This window comes from Streptopelia decaocto (genome assembly GCF_964273445.1).
Source record: "Streptopelia decaocto genome assembly, chromosome: 3".
Lineage (NCBI taxonomy): Eukaryota > Metazoa > Chordata > Aves > Columbiformes > Columbidae > Streptopelia > Streptopelia decaocto.
This window is the reverse complement of record NC_138656.1, coordinates 74,789,821-74,801,972: the sequence shown is the minus strand read 5'-3', so window position 1 is coordinate 74,801,972 and position 12,152 is coordinate 74,789,821. Positions and strand designations below refer to the sequence as shown.

Sequence of the window (12,152 nt, the reverse complement as noted above, 5' to 3'; positions counted from 1 at the left end):
CCATTTGCAATACTGCTATATCCATTTGGGATGAAACTGTGGCTAATAAACTGGCTAAAACTGATGAGGGGTAGTTGTATTTCTAAATTCAGGTAGCTTGGAAAAGCATTTCCGCACTGTACATGCACAGCACTGAGCAGCAGAGACCATCCTGCCGAGAGCACAAGCAGTCAGATGTATTCCACTAGCCTGACATGGGGAGCAAAAGCATCCTAAGCCGGCTCACCACTGGAGCAGCCAAGACTGGCTCCTCTCAGCTCCCATGGTAAACCCCAGGTCCAGGTAGTTCTGACCTCAAACAGAGCAAACCCAGTTATATCTTATGTCAATCCAATGATATTCACACTGCATACATTTACCTCTTTCTATTGCACTATTTATTTGTCACTTGCATCAAAATTGAAGGCCTACACTGCAAATCTAATATAAATTAAATTTTCTGTTTGACTAATTTACTGGAAGTCAGTGCTTGGAAAACTGAGGGAGAACAAAACCAATTAATATGTAGTCTCTCATACAATATACATTAAAAAAAGATGAGAGTTAATTGAAAACAGTTGATCCCTAATTTTACAAAATCATTCAGTACAGCAAGTCTTAAGAGAAAAATCCTGGAAGTCTTTTTGATCCTTGTTTTATTTCTGAAAGAACTAATGACACTGATGTAGAAAGAGGTCAGTTCACACAGCTTTTCTGAATGAACAACAATGCTGTGAAAACTGGGACTGATTGATAGCCTACTGTTTGCGTCATTATGTCCAAATGTTTACCATTTGAGTCTTCAAGGAAGCATGAGACAAAAATCAAAACAAGTTTTATGAAGACTTCAACAGCACTGGCAAATTAAAATTGTATCCAGAACTGTTTAGACGTGATACCAGTGGAAGAAAGGCATTTCCTTCTGCATTATACAATTTTTATCTTTGCATTATGCACAATGTCTTAAATTTCTGGTGTAGAAGAGGAAAGAAGTCTTTCCCTCCCCCCAGAATAACTCTGTTTTCTATCATTTTAACCCTTTGCCTCTTCAAAGCATTCTGTAGAACTCACTGTTTCCCCTTGCAGTTGTTGATCTGTAGTTATGCAAGATCATACTGTTTTCAGCCCCTTCTAATAAGATGAGTCATCATTTCTAAATGAACTGTTTACAATATTAGGAAGTTCTCTTACAGGAACCTCATAAATGTCTACTAAACTTTTTTTTTTTTTAATTGCTGTGAATTATTCACATTTTTTTTTTTTTTCAAATTTGATAAAACTCTGAAGTTCAGAACTGATATCACTACTGCTGGAAACACAGGCCCCTTAATTAGCAACAGGAGCACCTATCATTAGATGCATGAAACAGCAAGGAAATGTAGCATAATCCCTCTAGCAGCAACAGATAGATAACAATTTTATTTACCAGTCATAAATGACATCGTTGCTGTAAGCAGGTAGCCTAATTTACCTAATCTCAGTAAGACGGAGGTTATCAGACAGTAGGCAAAAATAGCCATAGTGCCCTTTCCTTCAGGCACAGATAATTTTGTGATTCAGCAGTTTCAGGAAGAATACCCATAAGTAATGTGTTCTACCATATCACCTACATGACGTTATGCTATATTTGCAGGCAACAACATGGTCTTACATCTTCTCTTCCTTACCTATATACAAACTATAACTATGCAGTAAAGAGACCACAGGCAATATCAAGCTTCATCTTAGTCTGTTCCTCCATAATACAAGAAATCTTCTCACAAAGAGGAATAAATCTCAAGTTATTTAAACAACTGCCTAACTTTCCAGAACTAGAACTACTGCTGACAATTCCACTTTACCACACAAGAACGATCCAATTAAAGGATCAACTTTTGTCTGTGCAAGTGGCATCCATAAGCATAGGAAAAAAAAGATCAGACAAAGAGTTTACAAGCTGTAGCATGAATAATCAGAATAATCTGATTCTAACCATGGAGTCCTCATGAATGGATGTTTTATATTATAATAAAAAAGACATCTGTCATGAGCTTAGATTCAAAACTAGATGATGCACAGTCTATGACAAGTAAAACTCAGACTTCAGACTGTTGGCTGGAAAGGATCTTTGTACCATTTCAGGAGTGTACGTGAAAAGGGGGATGCTGGACAATTTTATTCCAGATCTCCTTGAGCAACCAGGATCTTAGTCTTGGATAAGAAAGAAAACCAAGAGATCTAAACTGGGAAATGGAAGAAAGTTGATAGACAGAGATGGTCCCTATGTATCTTAATATTTTAGAGCTTCATATTCAACGGTAAAAAAATTGTTGGAAAACTCAAGGAGAGTGAAGTATAGACAATGGAACACCACAAGGCGGGGGGGGGAACAACAAGGGGGGGGCAAAAAAAGGAAAGGAAGCAGAAGTGACAATGACTAACTACTTCCCTTATGATCTAGATCTATTTATATCAGGCAATCAGCTAAGGTTCGAAAAACAACAAAAATATTTATACAAATTGTGCTGAGCTTAGTCAAAGAAGTAGTAGAGCCAATTTCAAGGGATGCAAAACCAGATATTTAAAGAGTAACAAAGGACAGCAAGAGTTATGTATGATTAGAATAGAGGTACTGAAGGGACACGAGGCAGGAAAAACAAAGAAACAGCTGTAGAGCCATTGACATGAAATAATGTAAGATGGGTCAACACAAGTTGAAAAAAGAACTGAAGATTAAGTGCCACTCTTCCATGATGCTGGGATCAAGGTCAGAAATAATTAAGCATTGCCCAAAACCTAAATGACCAGCTTGCCTTGGTTTTAAGTATGAACAACTAGGGAGAAACAAATGCAAAACCAAGCACAGCCCCCCAACAGGGTACGAGCACAACTGAGAGCTAAACACAGTTTAGTGTGCTCAAACTGCAGAACTTGCAAAGCTTTTCTTTGAAAGACTGAAAATGAAATTGCACATATTACAGTCAGGATTCCCAATAACCCCATGAAGTCAGGAATAGTAGTCCATGAACAGCAAGCTAATCATTATCTATATAACCATAGAACTTCCAAGTTCAATTCTAATTGTATGTAGCCTTCAGAGAAAATTAAATAGACACTAATTGTCAAAATATAGTAAATAAAAAAAATGTACTAATACACAGTATAGGTTTACTTATAGTAAAACTTCAGACTGAGGCCTTTCATTTATGAACTGCTGGGTAAGTGATAAATTACAATTTATTATTGCAATAACTAAAAAGTAAATAGTTACATGCCTTAAAGAGACATCACAGTAGGCTGCAATACACAGGAAGTGATTACTGGATTAGTTTGCGATGGAGAATATTAATTTTAATATTTATTAAACATGACAAATAGGATTTCACTGATTCCCAAGCTTCACATCAACACAGGAAGAGCAGAACAAAGGATAAAAAAACCCTGAAAGAAATTAAATGCATCAATATTAAATGCAAGGTGATGCACCTTCTGTGATGGCTTGGTCTTGCTATTTCTGTTGCCACATAACCACAACCTCTGCCTGTGAAGCAGCTAAATACACACCAAGGAAAAAGAAAAACTATTCAGTGCATGAGAAAATAAGCAATTTAACACGTTTGTTGTGTAAATACTCATTTAGACAGAAAAATTAGAGAGAGGGTTATATTAGTTCAGTTCTAACCTAGTTTTCTGGGAGAAACTACTGTACACTACTGCAGTAGGAGCACTGTAAAGTGAAAAAAGAGCATCTTCTCTGAAGTCCTTTCCAACCCCAACTATCCTACGATCCTGTGAACATTTTATTATTCTTAAAGACATTTGCTACTAACAAAGGTAGCCACTCTCCTTATTGTTCTAGAGGAACAGGGTATCCTTTACAGTCAAGATAATTAATGTAATTGCCACAAGTTTTAAGAACTAAAATGGCTTCTCAGTTCTTTATTTTTTAAAGCACGTCAAACAATAAAAGCCCTGAATAAATAGTTTCATAAGCTAATTTAAATAAAACACAGTATCTAAACAGCTACCCACAGTCCATAACAGTCCAAAGTAATATTGACACAGTATTTTTCCAAAGACTGTTTTCACTATCAGTTTAATGACACTATTCAACCTGTTCTACTTCTGACAACATTTTTTACATTCTGTTTTAAACAGCTACTAATCAACATATATATTAAATACATGTACATATAAATACATTTTTCATTGAAATATTTTTTCTCAGCACAGTTAAAAGAGAGACTTAATTATATCCATGTTTCCTAAAGCAAAGGCATATAGACACTGTGGGTGGTTCTTGAAACCCTTCCCTCCCTCTTCTTGTGGTGGTCCCTAAGTATCTGGCAGCAGGAACAGCTCACATTGATGGATACAAATGCTGGGTCTGAAAATCATATATTTGTTGTGTTCCCACGGCACAAAGCTCGGTTACGGATGTCACCACAGACAAGCAATCATCACAATTACCATGATGCTTCCAGTTGAATGAAAAATCATTGGAAAAGAGAAAATCATAGAGGAAAAAGGGAAAAGAAAAAAGTTCAGCAGATGGAAAAAAACAGAAAGAAAGAGAAGCTCATATTGACTGTGTTGCACTGACAAAAGTATGCAGCTAATGTCACTGATGCCTTAATTCACTAAAGGGGGGGGTAAAAAACAATCTTGGAAAAATATCTAAATTACTTTTTGAAAACAAGAGTTAAAAAGGTTGAAAACAACTTAATTCATCAATGTCTATTATGTCTTTAAGCATGTTTTGATGATATACTACTCTTTTCTCCTTTGTTCAGAAAAAACAATATAGATAATAGAATCATACAATCATTTGGGTTGGAAAAGACCTTTAAGATCATTAAGTCCAACCGGTAATCTAACATTGTCAAGTCCACCTCTAAACCATGTCCCTCAGAACCTCTTCTACGTGTCTTTTAAACACCTCCAGGGATGTGTTTCTCCAAATCAGTCTCCAGACCATCCAAAATACTTCACCAGCAGAACTTGTACTCCCATTCTTCCATGGATGCCTTGAACAGTCTCAGTGTATGATCCACAGGCAATATGCTTCTTTTTCTCTCTCATCCTTTTATAATCTTCCATCCCACTTACTCTGTTCAGGTGTTCACATTTATTATGCCAGTTTTTGGCTTTTGCTGCAATCTCTTTCATCCTGCCTCATTGTTTACAGTCACTCTTCCCATGCCATTTCATGACTCTCAGATCTGCCATTTTATCCCACATTACTTGTTCGGTCATTTTGCCTCCCCCTGCACTGGCTCTATATATCAATATACTCGCACACCTCCTCAAGAAATGATGTTATTTTCTGCATTTAGCTCAGACAGCTTTCCTTCTGTTACCTACCAGCACAAGGGGAGAAAACTCCAAATAGAAGAGGAACAACTGAACAACACAATACAAAGCTGCATTACAGAAGAAATTCTGCTGAATCCTAGATGGTTCACACCCATGTGAGGAATCAAATTTATTTAATTTATTAAACTAAGTTTGCAGGTTACTCAGTAGAATCTTAAGGATTAAAACTAGGCCAAATTTAAGCAGATGTATACAGGGACAAGTATATTCCAACACAAGGAAACCCTTCTGTGAAATTTCAAATCACTCCTCCTAAGTGTAAGGATAGTACCTATTTTGGTTTCTTCCAAATAATAATTTTTTGCTTCCAGTGAGTAAACAGTATTTTTGAGTTTCCTTCATTTAATTCGTGCTCTTGACTGCCTTCCAAGTAAAAATGCATCACTTTGCTCCTTTTCACTAGCATCTGTAGGCTCCTCACACTCAAGATGATTAAACTTGGTTGTGCTAACATTCAAGTATCTATTTGTATCTTGCTTTATCTTTTGGACAGTTATTTGAAAGCATTACCTAAAATTATGCTCTAAAATTCATAGTAGCTTTAGGAAAAAATGGACACACGGCTTGCAACATTCCATATTTTTCTTACATTTTGCTATTTTTAGAAATTGGTTCCATGTGTTAACAAGTATTAAACAGAGGTTAAAATGTTGTTTGAGATTTCAATTGATTTCCAAGATCACCATACTTAAAAATATCCATGACAACAATTCGCTTCTGAATTACACAACTTCTATGTACAACATGATCTTACAGATTTTCACAGCGATTTCAAATTTAGTGCTTTACCATCAAAAGGTGCTGACACTACACCAGTAAACTCTGTGCCAACACCTTCTCTAGAATATCAGACACTTAACAAAACAAATTGCGATTTATTGGCTGGAGAAAAAAAAGTTATCCATTTACATATACTGGTAAGACAACAAGAACAAGATGAAAAACATTTCACATGAAATAATTTTGATCTTAATTTGCAGAGTATGTAACTGTTATATTTATCCCACCTAAAAAGTATATCCAAGTTCCAATAGTTCTAGCCGCTGAGGCTAAAATAACATCCAGAAATCCTTAGTTTTCTGAATAAGTGTTGACCAACAAACACTATTGTATGAAATAGTCTAATGTTACATGAACTAGTTCGTCTCTTGTCACACAATACTACTTAATAATCATGCACGAACTATCACATATTTAGACCAATCTCTTCATCTTCTGGTATATTTTTAAAAGGTTGGGCTTCAACAGGGAAAAAAGTGTTCTGAAAACATATTCGATTTCTATCAATTTTGGAGTTTCACATATGAAAAATTTATGTAATATAAAATCACGGGTAACTTAAAATAAAACTTCTTTGTACTTTAAGAATTTTTTTTAAATGTAGAAAATAACATATGAATGTTTTTATTAAGAACAGCATGGTGGTAAAGGAGTACAAAAATTCTAAAACAAAACTTTCAGAGTTTACTTTTTCAGTAGTGCCCAAGGACTCAATCTTACTCTCTCCAAATGCTGCAGGTGATGTACAACAGGCACCCAAAAGGGGCAGGAAGGAGTGAAATCTGAACCTCTGTTACAGAGACATAGTTCTGCCTCCAAAATCCCCATATTAAAAGACAAACAAACAATAAATCAACAGAAAAAGTTATCTTATTGGACAGAAGTTATTTCTACAGTACCTTCAGGGGTGATTGCACTAGGACACACATCTTTTAGGAGATCTCCCAAAGTATGCAACTGTCCTCCTGAAGCAATTGGTCGAAATAGCTTCTGTATAAAAGGTCTCTCTGTTGTTGCCTGTTTTAATAACAAAATTAGCAAAAACAAAAGTTTAAGGACCATGCAAATATGTAGTATTACTACGTGATACAGGCAGAAGATAGGACAGAACAACAGCTTGCAGAAGAAGAAATATCTGGCATTTCCATGGTAGTTTTGTTTTTGTGTCATGGATACAAAAGTGTTGGGTTTTTTTAATTTGAAAAAAAAAAAAAAAAAACAAACCAAAAACAAAAACAAAAAAAACCCAAAACCTGTTATGGGAATGAGTCTGCTTGAAGAGAACATTTTAATATATTCTTAAATTAAGTAAAACAAGCAGTGAGCACAAACTTAAGAGCTCAACATATGCCTATATGTTTTGCCAAGTCAAAGCAATACTGTAACAAATATGCAATACTTTCTGCAGTAGCCTATCTTCCTCCTTTTAGAAACACATTAAGCACTCCTAATGCCAAACAAGTACCCTTACAGCTAAGGCCAGGCAAATTTTTTTCCAGTAGATTTTATGTTGGAAAATTAAAACTGTTTCAGCTGCAAGAAAGAGTCTAATTAAAAAAAAAAAGTGGTGTGCTTTGACAGGTAACCTAGAGTCTTCTGCCTACTTAAGGAATTAGATATCAAGAACATATTTGACCCACTTCTGCTGCAGAATTGTTTCAACTATAGGTCCTGTTAGATCTTGTGTACACATCATCATAATTTCTTCTGGAGATGAAAAAAAGCAAATAAAGTGGCAGTAAGTGCGGCCAAGGACTGTCCACAATGTAGGCAATAGAACTCCCAATGCTGCAGAAGAAGCAAGTAGCTTATGGGATCTGTAGATGCGCTCATTGAAGAACTGTGGTTACATTAAGGTAATCCCCTTCTTTGAGTATCTGTATAAGCAACCTCAGGGTCAGTGAGCATCTGATACTGAAACGACCAAAAAAGGTTTTTTTCCTGACAACCTGATCTCCCGAACTGGGTGCCTGGGCCAGAAAGCAGAAGTTAAAACCCTCATATTCAACCAACCCTCAAATTTTAATCCATCTCTGAATTGTTGCTGACAAATTTCTGTTAGCAGCTACCACCAGAAAGCAGCTGGTGTGGCCTGCATTACGGGTGACTGGGCTCCAGTAAATTACGCTTTCATCACATCCTATCTTAATTGGAAAAAGCAATACAAGCTATTGCCCCTTCCAAGTGTAGTTGCCTACTGCTCAGAGAGTGGTTCCTGTCCTATTATGGTAATTAAAAACCAGAAACAAACCAACACAACTCAACATCAGGAATTTTTTTTTTCCTGGTGGAGGTTTTTGGGAAAAAAAATAAACGCCAAGTGCAGTAAAAAATTTGATAGTTAAAAATCAATTTTGAAAGGAAGTTACAATGTGGTCGCTGTCACCTACATACATTAAAAGCCACAAGCAGCAGATTACCTATGACAAGTTAATTGTCATTCGGCTCTCTGAAATAGCAGGGTAAGGAGTCTTTTCCTAAGAGACGTACATTACCTCAGAGTGACTCCAGGGCAGGACTGTTGACGCAGACACTTGCTACTTCTTGCCAACAGTCTCCAAAACTGGAAAAATAGTCTTTTCCCAGTTTTTCTTATGAGGACTGGTCAGAAGGAGCTGACTAGCTGCTGTAGTCAATTCCCTGTGTCCTCAGGGTAGCAGAATTCGGATACAAACAGTGCTAATGAAATGTCTGAACATTTGAAAAATGATGGGAGGACAGATCCACTGGAGAAGACAAAAACCCTAAAACACTGTTATAGCCAAAAGGGTTTTCTATCGAGTTTATTTAAAAAAAAATAATAAATTATTCAGAAGTCTAATCACAGCTCCCAAGTGCTTACCCTATGAAGTGGCAGAAGAAGAAATAAACACCAGAAGAAGGATGCAGGCAAAGGTGGTCATCAACAATGGACTTTTAAGATAAGAATGTCCAAGTGCATACTGCAGCTTCTCATTACTAATAAATTACAATCCAGTCTTTTCCTAGTTATCATAATTTAACATGAAGAGGAAAAAGCCAAAGACGTATTTTCTAAAATCTCCCACATAGTTGCTACAAAGCAGTACCCTCAGCTGCTACCATGAAACATCAGAGAAAATGAATTCAATTTTATAAGTGTTGAGCAATACAGATGTGGTAATGTAAATAAAAATCACTGGTCTGCATCAATGTTAAAACAATAAAAGTAACTGCACATTGTTTATACAAAGATTGTGGTTCACAAATACAATCCTACAGGCAGAGTATTAACCCAACATGCTTACACTTCTTCCCTCCCATGCAGCAGACGCTTTATACATTAAAAGAGTCAAAAGGAAAGTCCCATTCTACAACCTAGAATGTTTATAGCATAACTTTTCAAAGTATCTTAGTCATACAGAAGCATAAATCATTTTAGAAAAATCTTATCATCACCCCTTTTGAAGTGTGGTAGCTAGTAATATAAGCCCAACTTGACTACAGCTTTCTACTCCATAACATATGCAGGAATAGCCAACATGAGTAATTACTTACATAATGTTGTTTTGTACAATATTTGCTTAATCAATCATACAAAACAGTACTATCTGTAATCTAACCCACAAAGACCTCACTGCATAACTGTTAACTGACAATGATTTTAATAATCTACATCAGGCCTAAAGCATGTACTTGTACAGTATCCATCCTTTTTTTCCTACTAAGATTAGCTTCAGCAGAACATAGTGCTTTTAAAATTATTTTATATTGCAGTCTAGCCCAGATGTATTACAGCTGCGAGCTGTTCAAAAGATGCTGGATGCATTTGCAGGATACAACAGGTGAGAGACAATCAGTAACAGCTGAGGACAGATCTGCAACTGCAAAGAAAAGCCTTCAAATATACAAGCATATTAAGACCATCACCTGGCCCAAAATCTGCAGTCTGTTTCCACTGATCATGTCCACCATTTAGTGTGAAAAATCAAATTTTTATCAAAGCAAAAATTCAACTAATTCTAGAAAGTTAGACTTATTTACTGCAACTGAAATTTCTCATCCTTCTGTACTACTACATAGTACCAGAAATCTTGTGCTTTGCAGAACAAATGAAGACTTTACTCTTATTAAAGGAAGTTTAAACAATAACAGTGATAGGAAAGTGGCAGTGGGAAAACAAAAAACACACTACAGTGAGAAAAAAAATATATTAAAATTACCTATTCGGGTACATTGGCACTGAGAAGAATTACAGGTGAGGAAAAGTTTCAAGAGGCTCTTCAAGGCAGCATAAAGTCTCACAGGATCGGAGACAAGCTATATAGTTACATATTATGCCAGCAATTATAACTTCTTTTTTCCCTATCATCCTGCCAAAAAAGAGCAGTCAGCTTGCCTGGTCCTTTTCAGCATCAACGGAACATCAAACACTGCATGAAATCCACAATCTAATTAGTCAGATATTTTATACAGGATGCATCCCGAAATGAAAAACAACTTGTGAACTGCTGGGTTTTAACCTGGGGGGGGAGGGGGTGTGTGTGGAAATCACAGAGTTACCAGTATTTCCATCTAGACTAAGGGACTTGGATTTTCTGCCTAAAACTTTGCTGCCACTCCAACAGTATTCAAACAAATTAAAGTTACCATATACATTGAACCCATGAAATAAAAACCTATTTTTTTTACAATTCCTACATGTGCATAAGGTGACAGCCTAAACCCCAAAAATTTGAGACTTCCCTACATACACCCTTATATTTTCAGTAACTTGTCAAATTCGTGGTCTGTGTTGTTTTGTAACCACTTTACACTAAAATAAACTCTCATGATCTAGATTTATAATTTTGTTTAAACTGATTTAAACTCAACCAAGAAGCTCTAAAAGTAATAAGAGTTTGCATAATGATCTAAATTATTTTATATAAAAAGGAAAGTACAGGAAAAGTAACGATTCCCTGAAAATAAAATTATATACATTTTATTAAACATTTGCTCAAAAGTACATTTTCCATACATTTTCTAAGATGTCTTCTGCTTCGTAAAAATATTTTCAATTAAAAATCTCAATGCACAATGAAAAAGTGACTAATTGAAAAGATGACAAATTGCTGTAGTCCCAGAACCATCACAATACCGCGTCTGTCTGAAAGCAAGAAACTGCAAAGCCCCATCTGAAATCCTGCTCTTACACTGGTGCTGAAATGCAGTTTTTTTAGCTGATATTTCTGGGTGTGTATCTTTGGCTTCTTTTTGCTTAATATTAGATTAGACTCACCAAGTACTTAATTGTGAACAAGGCACAAGCGATGTTTTGGTTTTTTTTTTTTTTTTTTTTTTTTTTAAATTAAAAAGACTCCACTCACTGGAAACCAGACAGGCAGGTTATCAGACCAAAAGATTAAATGGAAGCAGCAGTTAAGACTAAAAATCATCAACAAGCACAAGAATTTGTGTCAGAATGGGAAAGAAGTATTTCTGGGTGTGTATAAAAAGCAAGTCTGGAGGACCTAGCCTAACGCTGACCATCCTGAACTTGCCCTACCTCTTGTCCCAAGTTTTATGATTTTAATAATGTTATCTGCAGTTGCTTCAACTGCTACATATTTTGACTTCCACTGAGAAACCAGTCACATACTAAGATGAGCTACCTGGCTCTTAAGCTCATTTAATATATCCTGATACCTGCAGAATAAGGCCAATAGAAACATTTGACTGGCTTAAAAACAAAATGACCAATGAATAAAAAATACCACAGAGAGCTTTTACATATGTAAAAAGCTAACATTAGATCGCCAAAACAAGCCAGTAAGGCAGCCTATGCAACAAATAACATTAGTGATGTAGGAGAAGAACATTTGAATAGCAGAACAAATATTGACTGTCATAATCTAGAAAACAAACAGGTAATTAGACAGTGAAGAAATCTAGGAGCATGTTTCATCCAACTCATGTTCATTATGCTGCATTACTGGGATGCCTGCAGGCTGCACAAGTTCGTGATCATAGCACATAATAAAATGCTTTATAAGCAAAATTGTACACACATAGACTTCTAATTCTTCCCCCACCATTCG

At 35.9% G+C, this 12,152-nt stretch overlaps 1 protein-coding gene across 2 annotated transcripts in view; it reads right to left on the bottom strand.

Annotated features, from left to right (window-relative positions):
- ATG5 (autophagy related 5) overlaps nucleotides 1–12,152 on the bottom strand; it is a 78,344-nt gene that overhangs the window by 17,382 nt on the left and 48,810 nt on the right. For both annotated transcript variants that reach the window (XM_082049663.1, XM_082049664.1), the window contains exon 7: nucleotides 7,014–7,131. In XM_082049663.1, the coding sequence (XP_081905789.1) occupies nucleotides 7,014–7,131 (118 nt within the window). The remainder of the gene's footprint in view (nucleotides 1–7,013; nucleotides 7,132–12,152) is intronic.